Below are 21,981 nucleotides of genomic sequence, written 5' to 3' on the forward strand. Positions count from 1 at the left end.
ATTTTGGGCTCAAGCTTCTGGATGTGTGTGAAGTTAATTTGCATGTGTGATCTCAAAGGAGCGATTTAGAGTAGAGGCTAAGGATCAGCCTGAGCTTCCCTTGCTCTGTACCCCTTTCAGCCAGCTCAGCTCTCATGCGCCCACCCGGAGGTGGGGTGAGGGGAAGCAATGCAGATATGGGAGGGGTCCCGTGGGCTCTTACCTCTGGAGCAATGTAGTCTGGAGTTCCACAAAAGGTCTTGGTTGTCACCCCATCCCAAATGTTTTCCTTACACATGCCAAAGTCAGCGATCTTGATGTGTCCCTCGGAATCCAGCATCACATTGTCAAGTTTCAGGTCACTGTGGCAGACAGAGAATTCAGGGTTTTCAGGAAATGCAACCAACAAGTCAACCAACAGGCACTCATTCTGCACAACAGTACCAGATGCTGTAGGGGCACAAAGGAAGATGTGAACCAGCCCTTGTCCTGGGGCAACTTGCAATCTAGCGGGGAGATTAAAAAGGGGTCTGTTTTCTACATGGCTAGACATGCTAAACATCTCACAAGGACACCATAGCAACAGCTACAAGAAGCAGGAGATCCAGATGGTTAAACAAAGGGCAGAGCTTCCAATAGACAGCTCAACAAGTTCACAGAAAATGCGTGTTCTTAAAAGAACTATGCATGGACTTCAAAACATGTTTGCACAATAAATAAATTATCTTTTTAATGCCAATTTCCCACAAACTTCAAAAACATCTTCAGGAATTCACAAGGAAAATGGATATTTTGACAATTTTTAATTTTTTTACTGATTTATTTTCATTTTATTTAAAAGACAGAGAAACAGAGAGAGATCTTCCATCTGCTAGTTCATTCCACAGATGCCTACAATAGCAGAGGCTGGGCCAGGCTGAAGCCGGGAGTCAGGAACTCAATCAGGTCTCCCACATGAGTGGCAGGAGCTCAATACTTGAGCCATTCCTGCCCCTCCAAGGTGGGTATTAGCAGGAAACAGGAATTAAGAGCAGAGGCTAGACTCGAACCCAGACACTCTGATATAAGACTCTCAAGCTATGTCTTAACCCATAGGCCAAATATCTGCCCCCATGAACTTTATGAATTATCTCAAATTAGCTGTGAACAAACTAGATATGCATTGTGTTCTTATTCAGATTAAATATCGGAAAAAGACAATTAGCGGGTATTCAGATCTATAAACATGATTATTATCGATCCTGATCAGTGGTATGAAGAAACTAGCAGGGATAATGAGGTAGTAACTGGGGGAGGTTACTTTACACATGTGTCACCTGGACCTCTCTAAGGTGGGGACAGCGAGCTTTCACCAAAAGGATATGTGTTACACTTTCAACTCTTTTATTTCTATCTGTGTTGCTGAGATAGACTGGGGGGCTTGCAGAGATTTGGGGGAACTCTTGCACATCTCCAGCATATAAGATCACTCCAATACCAACACACTTTTCTCCTCCAAAAACTCCTAGTGTCAGCACTCGGCACGTTTTAGCACCAGTGAAGTGAGAGTGAGCTCTGGGGTTAGACCACCCCCGTTCTCATGGAAGATCGGGATGTCCGGCTGCCGGAGAGGTGGATCTGCTCAACCCAGAAGTCTACGTGGTGGACAAGTGAGGCTTCTTCTAATCTAATTTTTTGTGATAGCATCATTCTAACATTCCTTTGAAAAACTAACCTTTCTTCATTCTCAAACCATGTAATATGGGTGGTGCTGGTGTCAACTCGTGACTTCAGAAATAGTTGTGCAGGCCTATCCTGACTGAATGGGAAAAATGTTTACTTCTTTCTGCAAGTCATGGTAAGTGGCTCAGGATCGGGCAAGTGACTCCGTCTGAGCCAATGAAAACCATCGAGTCTGACAACCAAGACAGGGTATGTCTGACAACTTCTTTCCTATTTAACTTGAGAACTGCTTGATGAACTAGAGATCTGAATGAAGAGAGGGAGTGATTTGTAAGATTTTAAGGGACTTTATCACCATGAGGGCAATCTCTATGAAATTATAAAGCTGTACATCTTCTGCATACACGCTTTTCAAATTTGTATTCACTTACGAATTTCAAGAACTCTGTCCCAGCTGAGATGCTTGATGGCAAACAACAAGCCGACTCTGACAGTTTTAAACTGGGAAGGAATTTATAAAGGAAGGTAGGGGAGCACGTGTCCTCTCCAAGGAGGTTACGGCACAAGATTAGGTGACTATATAGCCAGAAGCAACGCCTAAGGGCAATGCAAAGCTAGCCCAGTGAAGACACCGCTAATGCTTCCCATGGACACACACTTCGCTCTGGTTCCAGGAAGCCTTCCCAGGGGCACTCTGCATGTGCCTGCTCAGAACCAGGACCTCCCTCCCTGCAGCTGCATCTGTTTGCCATTCTCAGTGTTGCCGTCTCTGCTTCCTTGGTGACTGGCTTTTGATTCAAGGTCTTGGGTAAATGTGACGGTGTCAAGTATCAGGTTGTGTGCCTGCTCTTGCAACAAGGAAGCTGTGAAAGTGCGTATCTGGCATTTTCAATCTGTACAGTCGGAGATGGTCTCTATCCTTACACACAAAAGAAAAGGGCTTAGGTGCTGACGGACTTAAAGATTGATAAATGTGCCTTTAAAAACTTGTGATGGTGGAGGATGAAAAAGGGGATTTAGACAAGTTAACAGAAAGGGCTTCAGCGTAGGTATGAGATGCTAATCTTTCTGTTTTATGACCTGACTGGTCCATGGATCCCAGATCCAGATCCACTTCCCTCTTAGATTGGAAGGGCTTCCTGAATCCTAATCCAATCGGCCGGAACTTTAATTATTTGTTTTCCTGGCTCTTCCTATTCTGGGACTGGTATTTCTTCTAATACACTTGCAGTTATATATTTAATTTTCTGGAGATCCTGGTTGGTTCTATTCTAGTGGAGGCACATTCTGCATAGGAGTTAGGTCCTAACATCAGCACATAAAGTAGAAGTCAAGCAGAGTGAAAAATTTCCTACAAGCCCTGTTTCTTTGGTTAAACATCAACTGAAGTCATTGATTTGACTTTAGAGGTCACGTCTTATGGAAGATCATGTGTACCCACCAACACCAGAAGTACTTTTAGCACAAAATGATGCATCACTGTGAGAGTCAAAAGGGAAACTGAGGTTATTAGGGGGTCCATATGCCCAATCTCACACTCTCATGGCAGCATATGTTCACTGGGGAAGGCATGGACAGAACAATCTACCAAAGTTGTGAATTCTTTTTCCCTCTGTGTCTATACCTTCACTGAATCACCCAGGCACTGGGTACAACTGCTCCTCTTCCTGAGAACAGTGGGGACTCTGCACACTCAGCCTATGATTGTCCCTCCTTCACATTTCATATCACCACTTCAAGGAGTCAGTAAAAGCCCCCAGACTCTGCAAGTTTCTGACAAGCCTCCACCTTCCATCTGTCCATTCTACCAGCACCCATAGACTCACCTCCACTCTCCACCTGGAAACTCCCAGGGCTACTCTCCCAGAGACCCATGACTCCCAAGTCACCCCTAACTCTCCAGACCCTGACCACCCAACTCTCCTACAGAATGAGCGGCAACCTTGCAGCACACAGCTCCCACTGGTCCTCACTTCTGCTTGGCTTTTCTCCATAGCACGCATCACTACATGACAGACTACATGCTGATCATTTATATGGATTTCCTCCTACCACCAGACTGCAAAGGTCAGGGCTTTTGTCTGTTTTCTTCTACCCAGAATAGTGACATGCACATAGTAGGCTTTTGATAAATATTTATTGAACAAACAGATGAAACGGACTTTTATGGCACTTCATGGTCTTTTAACTAGACCATCACCCCGGGGCCAAATGCCGTTTGGAAGTCCCATGTCCCTGCCAGATTCTCTTGCATAACAAAGCAGCCCAAGCATGCGCTGACTGTGCCATTTGCATCCATGTAGTGCAATGAGAATTGCACACCCCGGACTCACTGACAAATAGCAGCCTCGGGCTCAGTAGTCTGTCTTGCATGAAATATAAAATGGTATGACTCACACAGCCACAATCGTACACTTGCTCCTCCAAAAACCATCAAATGCCAAGTCCTGAACTTAATCCTGTCTTTCAGGGCAAGCTACTCAGAGATCTATTTCCAAATTGTAGTTACACAGCAAGAGAAAAAATTGTTTCATAATAACACGATCCTGATCCACTGCACTCTGCCAGCCAAGATTCTTTGCTTACTCCCCGAAGGTGGGCTCCACAGGCAAGAGGAAGAAGTATCGGGACCTCCTTTGGTGAGGCTCCTACCCTTAGGGCAAATAGTATCATGTTTGAGGCCCCAAACCATCCCCGGTGACACAGTCCATCAAGATCTTTCTATTGCCATATAGAGCCACCCAAACCTTGCCAGGGCAGTGGGCGATGCTGCCTGGCAGAACACATGCCCAAGTTAGTACTGGAGGATTCCTCCCCCACCAGGGATTCTAATTTTAAAAGCAGTTGACGAAGGAGGCAGGGAAGGGAGGAGCAGAGAGAGACGAGGAGATGGAAGGACAGCAGTGGTCACTTACCGGTAAATGATGCCCTTGCTCTGTAGGAAGAACAGACCGATGGCAATTTCTGCAGCGTAAAATCTGAAATTAAAGAAAGAAGGGATGGAGAGTTTCAAGGATGTTATATGCTTGGCAACTCTCAGAATTCAATACAATATTGAATTAGGCATAGGGCATGAAACTCCCACCACCAACGGTCTGCTGCTTGTCTCCAAAATTTCAAGGAGGATGAGGTGGGGGTGAATGGGGTGGTTTAGAGAGGTCTCCTTGAAGGAAAAATGGAGCTGAGCAGGGGTTCAGTAATTGCACAATGGGAGGGGGCCAAGGGATAGGATGGGCCGGATGGAGAACGACTGTTGCAGGCTATAGCAAGTTAAAATATTCTAATAATACCAAGCCACCTCTTTGGAAGGCTTATTGTCTACCTAGGGCATCATTTTAAACAAGATCTGATTTAATCCTAATAATAATCCCATGTGGTAGGTCCTCCCTGCTCTTCAAACTGAGGCTTAGAGAGATGAAGTCACTTGATCAAATAATACACGTGGGTGCTTTACAAAATTCATGGGAAACAGAATTAGAAGATAAGTTTATCTTGGTGCAAAAAAAAAATGTTAAATACATGCATAGGAAGGGTCTTCAAAAAGTTCATGGAAAGTGCATATACTGGAAAAAATATGTCTGGGTTTAATAAGTTTGCCCTAAAATTGACTCTTCTTTTAATTACATTTTTCTATGAATGCTTTGCAGTACTTTGGGTTTCAAACAGTAGGCAGATAAATGGAATTAAAAGAACGTGCATTTTCCATGAGCTTTTTGAAACCCTCTCGACTAGCTAATGAATGGCCCAGCTGAGACTGGAAATAGCATCTGTCTAAAATATAACTTTTTACTAAAGGCCCACCCAGAAAGGAAGAGGTAGATTTTTAAAATATTATTTATTTATTTATTTATTTGAGAAGCAGCGAGACAGCGCCCATCCATGGACTCACTCCCTAAACAGCCAGAGTGGCCAGGCCTGGGTCAACGTTGAGCTAGGACAAAGCTAGGAGCCTGGGGGCAGGAATCTGATCACTTGAGTCGTCACTGCTGCCTTCAGAATCCACAATAGCGGATGCTGGAGTCAGGAGCCGCACCAGTACTGAGGATAGGCATTCCGATACGCGATGTGGGCATCTTAACCAGTGCTTAACTACACGAATGCCGGCCCCAGAAAGGTTTTGAGGGAGCTAGAAAGCCCAGTTATAGGGTCTCAAGGCTTTCTGAGCATAGGTCTTATGTGATAATCAAATTAAAGCCCAGAGCCAATTAAATGTCAGAATTCAAAGAAGAGCCAACTCAGAAAGTCCCTTAGAATTGTGCTAAGAGATGTGAATGGTTTGACTTGGAAGAATAAGAACACAAACCCTACTGAAACAGAGTGGGCATAACCCCAGCAGGTGGGAGGAGAAGTGACAGGCTAACCTGGGCAGGAGCCACCCAGCCACTGGAATGACAGGGTTGGGTCCCAGGTGAGCCCTGAGGATTCTCTGGGTTGGAGTGGGGGGCACTAAGATCTCAGCAAACTCCCTAGGAGGGGCTATCGTGATAATTCTATCACCTGCCACAACCCTGTTCACTCCCAGGGGCGACAGGTGAGTAACATGACGAGGTCTAACGAGACTCAGCTTGCTTTGTGAACTGAAGGGGACAGAAAGGACTTAGCAGGAGAAACACGTTTTCCAAAATCAGTCTCCCCATCCCAGGAGCCACAGACAACTGTTACCTGTCAACTTGGTCCTTCATGTCCTAGAGGCAATAGGATGGAAGACAGAGCCAAATAACCTGGGTCAGAATTCTTTCTGGACCAGCCTCATACTAGCTCTGGGATCTGAGCAGGTTTCTAAACCTCTGCAGTGTTCAGTTTGTGAAGAGAGGATAACACCTTCTTCTTGAGTTGTACTCAGGATTAAATGAGACCTTGTTTGTTAAACACTTGAGACCTAGCACATAGTAAGCTCTCCACACACTTTAGCAGGTGAACAGGGACAAGAACTGGAGACAAAGAAATCACTATGGTTCATAGCCTCAGGTTCTTAGCTGGTGTCAGGAAGACAGGAAGCACTCCCACACCGAGTAGAACACCTTCCTCCCTGGCCACATATTTCGCACAAAGAAGAAGCCCAAGATGCTGCAAAATATCTGTTTGGGTAAAACCCCAAAGGAACTGACCCATTGATCTCAAGGAAAAAGCACAGCACAAGTTCTCACTTACACAGCATGAGGCTCCTTGAACCGGCCAACTTGTTGGATGTGATACATGAGGTCCCCTCCGTTCACATACTCCATGACGAAGTACAGGCGGTCCTGGAGAGAGACAGCACATGGCAGCTCAGCACCCTGCAGCTCTTCGGGTCTCCATGGAGAGCAGGCGACAGCTGGAATTTAGATCCAAACCACCACGGCTCTCTGACAGGTCCCCATTTGCTGGGCCCAGTGATTCCTCAAGGGTGACATGTGTACCACCGGAAGTACCCGAACAAGCATAAGTGGGGTTCAAATATTTAATTGATAGTAACATTGAAGATAAAGCTAATTTTAACAAAAAGTGGAAAGTATTCAGTGGTGGTAACCAGCTTCCAATGACTTTATTTTCACCTCCTGGTGTTCATGTTCTGGGTTAGTCTCTTCCCAAGATGAGTAGGACTGACTTATGTGATCAATAGGATATTATAAAAATGACAATGCACGATTTTTGAGGCCAGCTCACAAAAGCCCTCACAGTGCCCATCCCTCTCTCTTGGGTCACTTGCTGTGGGGGAAGCAGACCGCCATGTTAGAGGAAATCAAGTAGTGCTAAGTAAAGGGATATTTGGTGAGGGATCGAGGCTGACTGCCCACTGCCAGTGCCAACTCCCGTGAGTCAGCCACCTTGGAAAGGGATCCTTCTGGCCCAGTCAAGTCTTGAGCTGAGTGCAGTCCCACTTGATGGCAACTTCATTTGAGAACCAAAGCCAGAGTCTTTGGGAGCTAAGGCACTCCCCAATTCCTGAGCCACAGAAACTGTGAGACAGTCAGTGCCTGTTGTTTTAAGCCACTGAGCTTTGGGGTACTCGGCAGTAGATAACCCATCCAGTGGCTATCCAAACATGAGTTACCAAAGTTTGGAGAAACAGCAGGCTAGGAGGGCATATGCAGAAGTACAGGAATTAGAATCCAGGAGAAAAAAATTCAGACTCCATTCAGGGAATTTTTCCTGTCTTTCCAGCGATATTGTAAACTTCTTCAAGCCAGCAGCTATGTTCTCCTTAGCTACATAACCCGTTTCTGGTACCAAAACCAGCACATAGTAGACACTCAGAGAGTGAGAGACTACAGACCTTGGAGACTATATTTAAAAACCAAGGCTTGGCCTCTGATATCTGGATGCAGCTCATTTAGCAACTGGGTTTCCTCATCCGTAAAGCAGAGATCATAACAGAACCACAATGTTGCTGTTGGGGTTCAATGACACCGACGTGTGTTACGGTCCTTAGGCAGCACCTATGTGTCACTAAGCATCTCTCCTTCCCTCCAGGGATGTCGGCTAAATGAATGAATGGCTTAGAGACTTCACTCCTTCATGAGACTCTCCTTTGTCTTGCAATGGCACTGTCTGCGCTCTTTGCAGGGAGCCGAAGGCCTTCATCTTTGCAGCTTAGAACTATCACTTCCTCTAACTCACCCAATCTAAATTCAGTCCATCTGTTATGCTCCTTCACGAGCCTCTGTGGGCTTTTCCTTCTGATCTCACCATCATTTGTAATTATATATTTAACTGGATGGTTATTTATTTCAGCTATTCCTTCATACATTGAGTAAAAAGTATTTAACAGAGCCTGACGAGGTACCAAGTTACATGTAAATGCTGAAGATACAGCAGTGAACAAAACCAACAAAAATCCCTGCCTTTATCTTTCATTCTAGCAGAGGGACACAGATGAAGAATGTTATACAGAATGTCAAGAGGTACTAATTACCATGAAAACAAACAGAGCAGGGCAAGGGGGATCGGGAGTGCCCGGCAGATGAGATGGGACAAAGCAGTCCCAGTTTCAACAGAGTGCTCAGGATAAACCTTCTCACTGATGCTAAGCAAATATGTGAAGGAAGTGATGGACGCAGCTGTGCAGCTCTCTAGGGCAAGAGCTTAGTGCCAGCTACCGGAAGCAGTATATCAAAGCAAAGGGTCCAGGGTGGGCGCTGTGGCGCAGTGGGTTAACGCCCTGGCCTGAAGCACCGGCATCCCATATGGGTGCCGTTTCGAGACCCGGCTGCTCCACTTCCGATCCAGCTCTCTGTTACGGCCTGGGAAAGCAGTAGAAGATGGTCCAGTGCTTGGGCCTCTGCACCCACGTGGGAGACCTGGAAGAAGCTCCTGGCTCCTGGCTTCGGATCAGTGCAGCTCTAGCTATTGCAGCCAATTGGGGAGTGAACCAGCGAATGGAAGACCTCGCTCTCTCTCCTCTCTGTGTAACTCTGACTTTCAAATAAATAAATAAATCTTAAAAAAAAAAAAAAAAAGCAAAGGGCCCGAGGAGAGAATACAACTGTTATGCTGTAGGAGCCACGAGTGCCTGGAGAAGACAGAGAAGGGACACTGGGTAGGAATGAGGCCAGAGAGGTGCTGAGGGACTCCACAGGCTAACACAAAAACTTAGGGTTCGTTGTGGAAGAAACTAATGCCAGATACGACTGCAAGTTCCACATAGCCAGGGACCATGTCAAATTTGCTTACCTCTATGGATCTGCACCAAGACTGGCTAAAAGGAGCCCTCAGTGACCCTTAACCAACTGAATGAATGAGTGATCCGAAAGGCAAGCAGCAGGTAGTGGGGCCTCCAAAGCACCAGTCCTAGTCGGAACGGAAGCCCTGGCTCCACACTTTCTAGATGCCTAGACACTTGGAAAGATTACTGTAGATCCCGGAGCCTTGATACCTCCACTTCTAAAATTAGGATAATGTAATCATCCATCTCTGACAAAGTGACTGAGGGGCTCCAATAACACACGTTCTGTGCTGCAAGCCATGAATGTGATGGAAATGAGATGTCCCATTTAAGCCAGATCAGAGCTCTTCAAACTCAAGTTGTAGCTCAACTTAATTGATCAGTGAATAAATCTGATGGATCATGACCAACTTTAAATGGGAAGGGAGGGAGGAAGTAAAGGAGGGAGGAGTGAAGGGAATGAGAGGGAGAATGGATTAGAAGTGATCAGAATATTTTTCTCAGAGTACCATTCAGCATTCTTCAGTGAAATCTGTCTCTTGGTTATATTTACGTATTAGTGTAACTGGTATGAAATGCAAAGGTGGTTGCAAAGGTTCTTACTAGGAGAAATGTGGTGGGGAAGTGACGTGCAGGGCAAAAGGTTCCACCTTTGAAATCGGTGTATGACTTGCAGCCTCTCCTCACTCTTACTATCTGTGCAACACTGAGCAATCACTTAACCTCTCCCATCTCCACCTTTCTCTTCATCCACTTGCTGGGGTGTAAAAACAAGACGACTTATGAAAGCTGTCCCAGGTGATGATGACCATATATACAACAACAATTCCATTCACCACTTAAGACGTCTCCCTGACTGTGCCCATGTGTAGCAGTCATCTGAACATTTGCCAAATGTGTATCCTGTGCCTGATAATCATAATAACAAAGCTACCAGCCTTGGGGTTTTTACTGGGCACCTGAGTTAAGTATGGTCTATATTTTGTCTTGCTTATTGTTTTAAACAACCCCATGTGACAAGCCTTTTCATTCTTCTCCTTTTAAAGACATGGGAGTTAGTTGAATGTCAGCAAGAGCAAATAGCTTGCCAAGGGCAACTCAGCTAGTAGGTTGCAGAGCTAGGATTTGAATCTAGACAGTGTGGTTCCAGAGTCTACACGCACAGCCTCTCCTGCCGCCTCCAGGGAATACATCTTGCATGTAGGCTTCCAAGCTAGAAGTCAGATGAATGTGTGGATGTGCCTTCCCCTCCAAGAGCTTCCTGTACAAGAAGGCAGAGAAGAAGAGATCCAGCCATGGATCAAGACAGCAACTGGGGAGCTACAGAAGAGGACTGCAAGTTTGTAAATCTAAAATTTCATAAAATTGACTTGAGGAGGACAGAGAAAGAGAAAGGGGAGGGGAGAAGGAAGGGGGTGGGGAGAGAGAGAGAGAGAGAAGCCTTATCCACAGACTACTCCTCAAATGCCCACAAAAGCTGGGCCTGGGCCAAGGCTGAGCTAGCCTGAAGCCAAAAGCCAGGAATTCAACCCAGGTCTCCTAAGTGGATGGCAGGAATCCAACTACTGGAGCCAGCACTGCTGCCTCCCAGGGTCTGCATTAGCAGGAAGCTGGAGTCAGGAGCCAGAGCCATTGTCAAACCGGGATATGCCAGTGTGGAATGAGGGCATCTTAGCTGCCAAGCTAAATGTTCACCTCCTTTCTCAGATGGATACCACTTCACCCTCTCAACATCCCTCAAGAGAGGCGCAGAGTTCCAAGGGGCCAAGGCACACATGGTTTGCAGAAAGGTCACAGACAAGGTGGTGGTGGACAGTAGAGAGTAAGACAGAGCTGCCGACACTCAGCCCCTGGTTATTTTTTTTTTTTTTACAAAAAACAAGCCTAAAAATAGCATCTGTCTTTGCTGCACATTGAAGAGAACCAAAACACTTGCTTTTAAAATTATTTTTATAACTAGCAGATGGCATCGGCCACACAGAGAGAAGTGAGGCAGAGAATTCACTTGCTTGCTTTCTGCTTGGAAGAACTCAACTTGCCCCCCAAACTCATTAGTGGGAATCCCAACATTGGGGATAGCTCCACGGTGGTAATGCTTCGTGGTCTGTTTCTATCACTAACCATCTGCAGGGAAGATCCACGGTCTCTGAACTGGGCCGAGGCCAGCTCGGGTCCATCAGTGCCTCAGCTTCTCCGTGCTATGGTTGGCATCTCACTGTGCTTTCATTTCTGAGCCAGGCTCTATTCCATTGCCAGAGATACTGCTGTGAATAATCCATGGTGCCCAGTGTTAAGGGCTCCCAGAGGACTCTCCAGATGAGTAGACGAGTACAAACGATGATGTTTTCCAAAATGAGATAGGAAATAATAGAATGCATATGTTTTCACCTTTATGCTTTTGTGTTCATTTTAATGTGCATTGTGAAAAATGAAACTAAACGCTTTCTTTAAGACCATGATTTTATGGCTATTATTGCGGCAGGGGCAGATTGAAATGTGTAAAAGAAGGCCCCGGCAGGGTTAGAGTAGGCACTGCACAAGGTCATTGACTTCCAACGCCCTTCAAGACCTTTACCAAGTTTGTCGGTCTCTTCTACTAAAATTTACTTACTCTGAAAATATTCTTATTAATTTACCTCTTTTAACATAAATGCAATTATTTGAAAATTTTAGAACTTCACAACCAAAGTCATAAATGGAAATTCATGATCTCTCTCAAAAATAAACTCCTATCTGGACTCTACATTCTCTATGCTATAACCAGTCTGGTTTTGGAGTAGCAATCCTTGAAGTGATATATTTTTTAAAAATATAATTTGTCTGTATACCACCAAGTTCATCTCTCCCTCTACAGTCAAGAGCATCAGAATTTGGAACACATTGCCAGAGGCAACCTGGAGCCAATCTTGAGCTCAGGTGAGTTGTAGAACTTTCTTTTTTTTTTTACAGGCAGAGTGGACAGTGAGAGAGACAGACAGAGAGAAAGGTCTTCCTTTTGCCGTTGGTTCACCCTCCAATGGCCGCCACAGCCAGCACACCGCGCTGATCCGAAGCCAGGAGCCAGGTGCTTTTCCTGGTCTCCCGTGGGGTGCAGAGCCCAAGCACTTGGGCCATCCTCCACTGCACTCCCGGGCCACAGCAGAGAACTGGCCTGGAAGAGGGGCAACCGGGACAGAATCTGGTGCCCCGACCGGGACCAGAACCTGGTGTGCCGGCGCCGCAAGGTGGAGGATTAGCCTAGTGAGCCGCGGCGCCGGCCTTGTAGAACTTTCATTGAGTACTTCTGCAAGTCATGGTATGAGGCATTGAAGGGGCAAAAGATGCTACTGACTTGCCCTCAGAAAATTCTGAATCTCTGTTAAAAAAAAAATACAGCTAATTCAAACCATAATTTAAAACATAACATGATCAAAGAAACTGTGTAAGAGGCACAAAGAAAGAAAGAGAGAGAGAGAGAGAGAGAGAAGAGAAGAGAAGAGAAGAGAAGAGAAGAGAAGAGAAGAGAAGAGAAGAAAAAGAAAAAGAAAAAGAGAAAGAGAAAGAAAGAGAAAGAGAAAGAAAAAGAAAGCTATGGAGGTAAATGGCCCCACCTACTGCCTCTGATTCTGTAATTATTCCCCTCCATGGCACACAGATCTGGCTTTCTTCCCTACTTTTCCTATAAAATGATCAGAAGCCCTCAAAAGAGCTTTCTTTTCATCACATCCAGTGGTTTTTGATTAGGGCTTATTTGTTGGGCTCTCTCGTGTCAAAATCAGAAAGTATTTATTGAGGATAGACTGAAGATCTGGCTTGGCTCTCTCCTACTTGCTCAGTTTTCCAAAGAGGACTTGTCACAGCTCCGAGCTTCAACCCTCATCTCCCTGGGCTGATGAATCTTGACTTATATTTCTATCCTCTCCCTCTCTCCTGAGCTCCCGTCAGCTCCAGCTGGCTACAGGACGTTTCTACGTGGGTGTTCCGCTGTCAACTCCAATTAAAAGCTCAGAAAGGCAAAACTCACCATCTTTTTTCTTCCAACTAGCCAGTCTGCTTAACTTTCAAGAGCATCTTCCAAATTGTCATTGTTGAGATGCTTTGTTACACCCTTACCCTTGTCCTCTGGGCTACCACAGTTAATTTTAAATTCTCTTTCTCTTGGGCCTCACATGCCATCAGTAAATAAATAAAATGAAAAATCTGTCTATCATCACATTGTGCAAAATGGCTAGCCAGGATTTCCCAAGTCTGGAGCATGAGTGTAAGTATAGCCTGATTTAAAATGATGATTGGATGGCATACACTGAATTCACCTGGGGCTCCGTGGATGAGGCAAGGTGATTCAAAGGGACAACCTTCCCCCAAGACAGCCGAGAGTGGACTGTGATATAATGCCTTTGCTACTGCTACGGGGACACCTGCCACTTTTAATAAGATAACAGGGACATAGAAAACCAACCATGTGGGCAGCTCTACGTACCGGGCTCTAAGGTGAGTCGCAGAAAGAATTTTGTCTATTTAATGATCTTTATTGATTTTCCAAGCTGGTCAGTGAATTTATCCTGCCTACAAAATGTTCTTTTATTGCTCACAGCCATCTGGTTCTCTCCAAAGAAGCTGTGTGGTGGCTTTGGCATCAGCTAGTCTTGGGTTCGAGTCCCTCTTAGCCTGGACACTGGCTCTGAGACGTTGGGTTAGCTACATAAACTCCCTCCACCTTCCCAAGGCCTTCTCTTTCACAGGAGTGTGACCAAGATACATCAGATGATCAACTCCATGCAAATTCACAGAGCCTCTCTCAAGTCAAGTGTGCAGTCAAGGACAGGCGACCACACACAGCTTTTCTTTCATGTTGTTCTATAGCCTTATAATCACTGGCACAATCAAGCAATGGGTCCTCTTCTAACATTTTTTTTGAACTTTCTAAAACTTGCCTTTGAGGCAGATGCAAAAGCTCTCAAAAGGCTAGAATCACCTCTCCTGTTCCTTGGAATTCCACGGACCTCTGCTTATTGAACAAATATACAAAGGCCATCACTAAGAAAGCAGTGAGAGCCAAGCTGTGTGTACTCCTACTGGCCCCATGTCTACCTGCCTGGCTTCTGTTCCTGGTGCCTTTCCTGCATTGAGGATCTTTGGATGGCTTTAGTTGACTGAAGCACAGACACCCTTGAGGCAAGGTGTGCAACCCTAGCAGGGATGGGGAACTTTTTTTCTGCCAAGGGTCATTTGGATATTTATAACATCATTTGTGGGCCATACAAAATTATCAGCTTAATTAAAAAATTAGCCTGCTTTAGATTTACTGAATTTCAAGTCCCACCTATGTTTGCCTTGGCAGGGCCAGACCAAATGATTTTACAGGCCTTATATGGCCCGCAGGCCAGATGTCCCCTGCCCCTACCCCTGCAAGAGGCTGTTCTTCAACCCAGTTAGTCTTGCTGAGTTCAAGACGGCACCTCCCAATTGACATGAGCACCAATTACTCCCTACCTATAGATAGAATCCTTCTTTGAAGGCTCCTCTTGGATGAGTAGTAGTCAATTACTAGCTGGTTGGTTAGGAATGAATACCTGACCCAGGCTCAACCAATCAGATTCTCTTTCCTATGACTATGAGTGGGAACTCAAGAAATTTGGGGGATAGGCAAACTGGGGGGACCCAGGAAAGCCTTGCTCACCACAAGCCAAGAGAAACAAAGAAGGCAAGGAGGAAGAAACAGAAACCTATCCCAGACTGTTTTAAAGTTACACAGTCCAGTTTCTCATGAAGCCCAGGTATGCTTTTGCCTTTGGATTGTTTCATTCCAATCAAATGGTGTCTCCTCTCTTCTGTCTCTCTCTTTCTCCCTCTCTTGTCCATGAGCTGGTTGGGTGGCGGCAGAAAGGAGTGTTCAGTTTCTCACAACCCAGTCATTGTGGAGACACGTGCCAGCGCCTCCCACAGCAGTACCTTAACTACAACCACATCCTTGGCTACTGCTACCAACCCAGGGCTGACCCTGAGTTGCCAAGAGCCTTTGGGCGCTCCTGGGGCACAAAAGACATGCCATCAGGGGTCAACTCCACAAGCGAGAATCTTCTCATCCCCTCCCTAGCCCTGCTTGCATTCTGGATGGATGCTATTCCCAGCATGCCTTGCAACTGAGTTATTGCTGGGCCATGGCAGCAAATTTGGGGAGGAAGGAACTTCTGTCCTTCAATGACTCATAAAATCTAATTCTATTTAAAAAAAAAAGAGGTGCATATGTTCAATTGAAAAGAAAACAGTTAAAATAGATGTTTTGCTGAAGAAACTTAACTGCCTGTGCCCACTGGCAGTTGGGAGATTGCATGAATGTGCCGGGCTGACAATTGTCCCTGAGAAAAACTGCAGAAGGACTGGAGGAAATAGAATTCTTTCATGCCTATGCAGCAAGGCTTAGCTCCAGCCCAGCTCTAATAACACAGGTAACCCCCACCGGATGTTTAATATGTTTTATTCGCCACCCCTTTTCATCTGCACTTATGATGCCCACTGTAAAGATGATGAACCCAGCAGTAGCACTGTTACGTGAGCTCCTTGAGGTGAGGCCGTCAGTGCCCACAGGTGCAGACCAGGCAGCCGAAGACAACGGACGCTCCCTTTGTGCCAGCAGGACCATCCTTCCAAACCCCGTTTGCCGGAGGCCAATTCATCCAACGAGCAATTCTTTGAGAACTCAACCCCCTTCAAGAGGTGTTTGCATCCATTTGGGTAATAACTTTGCCATCTTGTGGCATATTTTAAACAATGTCTGAACTGCTTTATGATAAGCTGAAGTAATACAAATTCAAGAGGGTGGCAATTACCCATAGATCCCTCCCTAAAGCAAATCAATACTTTCATCTATGCCCTCTTCCGATTATTTCCTCACCTCATTTGCCCTATTAACATCTCATATTAGTTTATCACCATAAACAAACTACAGATTTTTAAAAAAACCCAACGCAAGGATGTTTCTGTTACAATTTTGCTTCTCAAATAACTTTTTTTTTTTTTTGACAGGCAGAGTGGATAGTGAGAAGAGAGAGAGAGAGAGAGAGAGAGAGAGAGAGAGAGAAAGGTCAAAGAACATTTTTAAAAATCAAATCTTTCTCATTTTAATAATGACAACAAGTATTCTGTATATACCTGGCTGTCTGTTTCACTTTTATTATCTATGTTTGGCCATTTGAAGGATTTTTTTTTTTTAATTTATATTAAGGGTCTTTTATCTTCAAAATTTGAAGTCTCTAGCAAGGAAAACATATCAGATTTACAGCATGTTATACTAGATTTGTCAATGTTTAAAAGATTGCTGATTCATAAAGGAATTCTGGGTCACAAAATACAAAATGACAATCCACTCGGGCTACACCGGCCTCCTCCCTGCTCCTCAAACACAGCAAGCATGCTCCTGCCCCGGGCATTCACACTCCCTCTTCCTGCTGTCTGCATCGCTTTGACCCCAGATAGCCACATGCCTCACTCCCTGCTCGCTGGGCCTCTGCTCAAATGTCATCTTTACCAAGGACAGCCTGCCTGGACAATCCCATCAGATACAGCCTCTCTCTGCCTCAGTGCAGCCATGTCCACCCCCGTCCATCTGGGAGGCTGTTGTAGTTTACTGTCGGGCTCCCCCATCACAATGCAAATTCCACAGGAGCTGGGATTTTCTCTCTTTTGTTCACTGGGGTGTATCCTACACCATGCTGCAGCTGGAGCCTTGGCCTAGGGTTAAGGTTAGGGTTAGGGTTAGGGTTAGGGTTAGGGTTAGGGTTAGGGTTAGGTGGGGCATTGGCAGCAACAAATACCCAATAAGCATCGGTAAGAGAGGTCTTCAAAAGTTCATGAAAAATGCACATCAAGAAAAAACTGTGTACAGATTTCAAAAAATAAGCCTTATCTCTTAATTCCACTTTCCCCACAAGCTTTTTGAAGTGCCCTGTACCTCTCTATATTGGCTGTAATGCTGACTCTTGGGGTTACTGCCGGCTCTCCAGCCTCGCTGCCTCCTTGGGGACACTCCAGGGATCAGGAACACGCAAGGGTAGAAGATGAGCACAAGTCACGTGGCCATCTTCAAGGGTCTGCTCCAGAAAAGTGTGCTGCCTTCCTGCTCAGCTTAGCCACGACAGCAATTGTTTGCCCCAAATATAGGCAGTGCCCCTGAACTTAAATAATCACTCCCACGAACAGAATCTTACCCAGTTCTCACCATACCCATGCAGCGTAAGAGGGGTAACTCTTCCATGGCAGAAAAAGCAGCCAAAGAAAGGATCGCTAGGAATTCTGGGCTCTGGTCCTGGGGTCATCACTTACCTACTGTGTACCCTGGGCCACCTCATCTTTCTGGGGGAGAGTTTTCTTCAGATATAAATGTGCATAGCAACCCTCATGTAGGGTGTTCTTTGGAAGAACAGAAACAAGAATGTGAAGTTAAGGTGCAGAGGTAGGATAGCAAATGCATCCAGGTTAATGGTTCTGGAGTCTTACAACAAATGCCGGCCCCCTCTGCAGTTCTCTGAAAGCCAGCATCCTTACCTATAAGTTGAGGTTGGTAACAGTACACAGCCAACCAACAGAGGTGTTGGGATGACACAGCTAAACGAGATGCCTCTCTCATTGCCAGCTGCTGCTTTTTGTTCTTGTTTGAATCCCATCCATCTTGGTGGTCATCCTGGTGGTGACTCGACATGATGAGATAACAAAAGCTTGGGATCTGAGTTCAATGGGCTTGGGACCCAGTGCATGTCTCGGGTAATATGCACCACTGACCCTTAATCTTTCACCTGCGAAACAGGATGATTGATAATCCCCTCCGCCATAAGTCTGATGTGGGGCAGCAAAGAACTGGTGTTTTTGACGACCCACACATGGCAGACGCCCAGTGAAAAATCAGTTCCATTCTAGAGATATGAGCACTGATCTGTGATTTTACTTAGTAGTGGGGAAAAGATCAAGGTCAGGGGCCTGCGCTGCGGTGTAGTGGGTGAAACTGCCACCTGCAGTGCCAACATCCCATATAGGCGCCGGTTCAAGACCCGGCTGTTCCACTTCCAATACAGTTCCCTGCTATGGCCTGGGAAAGCAATAAAGGATGGCCCAAGTCCTTGGGCCCCTGCACCCTCATGGGGAACCAGAGGAAGCTCATGGCTCCTGGCTTCAGATTGGTGCAGCTCTGGCCATTGCAGCCATCTGCAGAGTGAGCCAGTGGATGGAAGACTCACTCTCTCTCTCTCTCTCTCTGCCTCTCTGTAGCTCTGCCTTTCAAACAAATAAACAAGTCTTTTAAAAAATACATCTTAAAAGCAAACAAACAAAAAAAGAGAGCAAGGTCAGGTATAAAGGCTGGCAGATGGGGATTCTGACCCCAGGGTGTTGGGTGGAGAGGCAGTCGGGTGCTCCACACTCAAGACCAAATAGTGAAGCTGTTAATTGCAGAGCCCATTGGAGCCAGACTGCCTGGGTTCCAATCCTGGTCCTGAAATGTGTGAGATGGGTGGCCTCAGTTCCCTCTGCTGGAATGGGGATGACAGTAGGGCCCATCTGAGTGTTTTCATGTGGCTTAAAATTGTTAGCCCTGTGCCTCCCATAGAGTAGGCATTACTATAAGTCTTTGAAAATAAGTTTAATGTATACAAAGTTAAAATACATGTGCTTAGCCAAAAAAACAAAAAACCTTGAGAAAGAAATCACTTAAATGGGCGAGTTTGACTCAATGAGCCCATGTGCAGAACACAGGGGAGATGGAAAGGGCTACCAGCTCTTCTCTTAGCAGGTCTCACTTAGCCCGGGGACTTCTTGAATGCCCCGATCTAATCTCTCCAAACAACACAGACCCAAGAGACCTTGAGACCTCTGATCCTCAACCAATAAGAAATCAATCTGTTCCATCCTGGTCTTGATGGATTGGGAGATCGTGCACAGCTCTCCAACACAGGGTCTTCAGCCCCACACAAGACACAAACCCGTGGATCCCTGAAACTCAAGGCTTTCAGGGTTCTCAATGTCTCTTCCTTGCCTTGGCGCACCATTCAATGACCCAGAACTCTGACAATTTCCAGGAGAGCCCAGCCCCTCTCTCTAATTCCAGAAGACATATGAGTGAGGTATCCCAACATTGAAAGAACAGCCCCAAATCCATTCTACTTCATCGTTTTTACAACAGCAAGTTGCAAATAAAGACAATGTTCTTTGATGAATATTAATGATGAACATTTCCCAATCCCAACACATGCAAGTTGAAAACTTCTGCCCCAAGTCAACCTGGCCTCTCCCTTAAGAACAAGGTCTTTTCTCAGTATATTACAACGCTGAGACGGTCTTTCTGCTAGTGATGGCAGCGAGTCAATACAGGGACGGCCAGTGGAAGGGGGAAAGGTAGTAGAGTGAGGGGGTCTGAATGGTTAAATCTTAGTCCTATCTGTCACTGTTTGGACACCTTTAGGCCTTAATTTCCCAAGGAAATACTAAAGATTTGTCCCATTAAGGTGCATCACCTGTCCAGTCTTTGTCAACTCCCCATTTGGCGAGAATTATCATTCACTTAATAGTTCTCTTTTCATTGACTCTCTTCTTCTACTCAAATTTTATTTTAAAAGTGAACTTCAAAGCCACCACTGGAGCACAAGAGTGAACCAATTCATTATCTTGAAGCTACTAAGTAAAGCAAAAGAATCGAGTGTTTATCCTGTCTTTCCTAAGTAGCAGTCAGTTTGTGTGTTGCTGTAACAAAATACCTAAAGCTGATTACTTTATAAAGCAAAGAGGTTTTGCGAGCTCACAATTCCGACAGCTGGAAGGTATAGAGAGCATGGTGCTGGCATTTGCACCACGACTTGACAGAGAAGCAGAAAGGGACTGACCACTTGTAGAAGGGCACACCAGGGGGCAGCCTTACTGTATAATGCTCCGTGCAGTGAGCACTAACACTCCTGTGATATGGCTTTAATCCATTTGTGAAGATGCAGCCCACATGACTTAATTACCTTCTTCTGGGAACAACCAAGCTCCCAGCACAGGGACCTTTGGAAGACAAACTATATCCAAACTGCAGCCCTCCATGAACTGTACCACCAGGGAATGAAGCAAGAGATGAGAAGCCCCTCTTTATAAAGGCATTCCAATGGGTATACGAAAAAGAAAAGGTAGAATTAGGGTGCCATCATCTCATAGTCCCCACTGAATGAATGAAATGAATGAATGCAGGCACTGAGTGTCCATTGCTGCCAACATCACTGAGAGCGACAACTGGGAATTATGTGTCCTCAGATGAATGAACACACCACCATCTTTACTCTTGCCTTGAGGATGAAGCCTTTAAGAACCAGCAGCCCATGTGCAGCATACACAGAGATCAGGGGAAATGTATGGAGGTGCCCCACGACCGTACAGTCAGCAGAACCCCAAAGTGTGAAGACATTACAGGTCAAACAGCCTGGCACCTTCAGAAAAATAAAAGAAGGGAATGGACTGGGAGAGAATTGGGTCACTTGATTAAAGACTCTACTGACACATCAAATTAGATGTAAAATATGAGGATACTTCAAAAAGTCCACAGCAAGTGGAATGAAAGATTTATTTTTGTTGCAAACAATTCTGAAACCCACGCTTTAAAAAATAAATAAATACACATTTTCCATGAACTTTTTCAAAACCTCTCATTTGCCTGGATTTCAAAAAGATTTGCAATGAAAGCAACGCATCTTCTAATTGCATTTCAGGAACTTTTCAAAATACTCTCATACAGTTGGGCTCTAAAACCAGCATGTGGATTGAGATTTGAATTATAAATTCATCTTGAAAAGTCCCTTTGGGCATCTGGAAGTCACTCCATCTTGGTTCTCAGAAGTCCCAAAGGTGAGAAGTAATGTTGGACCACTGTGCACTTGGGCTCTGGCCTCTCCTTTCTCAAGTAGGGAGGCCAAGGAATAATTTAACAAGGAAAGGGTGAAGGGTCACTTGAAGGGACATCTCTTGCTCTCACAAATAGCATGGAAAGCACAGTCAATGGCAGACAGTATGTGCACGTCCCCCTGGAGAGCCACAGCTATAAGCTCACTAGTCCCTGCCTAGGACCTGTGTCTGCACCCTGCCTGTCCTCTGAGGGTTCTGTTGTCGGGAAACCCACACCCCCTTCAAGGACACCTAGGCCAAGGCCTCAGGCAATCTGCAGAGACGTATTCAAGTGTGCATGCGTCCAAAGGGTCTGGACTGTAACCAGGCAGAGGCACAATGTGTGATCTTTCCACTGAGCCCCTGTCCCCAAGTCACCCCTTGCTGTCAGAGATGCATCCTGCTCCATTGGTTACAAAACCAAATGTCTGAGCTCTTTCATCTGAGTGGAGACAGCATCTGCCCAGGGGAAAGCGCTTCTCAGTGGCAATCTTGGGAATCTCCTCCGACTTCTCTGGGCCTGACATCTTTCTGTTTCTAGAATGGGAAGGACCTCGGTGTCACTCTGAGGTGCAGCTGTGTCTGGGATTGACCGAAGCCTGGAGGTGACACTCAGGGCCACCAGACAAGTTACCATGGTCTGGAAGCAGGAGTGGAGCTGGGTGAGGAACGGTGGCTTCCCAGGCAGGGCCAGCACCCGCTTCTCTACCATGGTGCATTCCACGTCGTCATCTTGGATCACCACGTCCTTTTTGAGGATCTTCACAGCGTAGAGCTCGTCTGTGCCCTTCCGCTCCGACAGCATCACCTGGGAGAGG

At 45.8% G+C, this 21,981-nt stretch overlaps 1 protein-coding gene across 3 annotated transcripts in view; it reads right to left on the reverse strand.

The window, feature by feature from the left end:
* The window catches only part of PRKCB (protein kinase C beta), a 362,350-nt gene that overhangs the window by 49,451 nt on the left and 290,918 nt on the right, over positions 1-21,981 (reverse strand). For all 3 annotated transcript variants that reach the window (XM_051847384.2, NM_001101725.1, NM_001101723.1), the window contains 4 exon segments: positions 21,798-21,971; positions 6,793-6,884; positions 4,557-4,619; positions 203-341 (listed from right to left, as the gene is read on the reverse strand). In XM_051847384.2, coding sequence (XP_051703344.1) covers positions 203-341; positions 4,557-4,619; positions 6,793-6,884; positions 21,798-21,971 — 468 coding nt within the window.

Source organism: Oryctolagus cuniculus, chromosome 19 (genome assembly GCF_964237555.1).
Source record: "Oryctolagus cuniculus chromosome 19, mOryCun1.1, whole genome shotgun sequence".
NCBI classification, from domain to species: Eukaryota; Metazoa; Chordata; class Mammalia; order Lagomorpha; family Leporidae; genus Oryctolagus; species Oryctolagus cuniculus.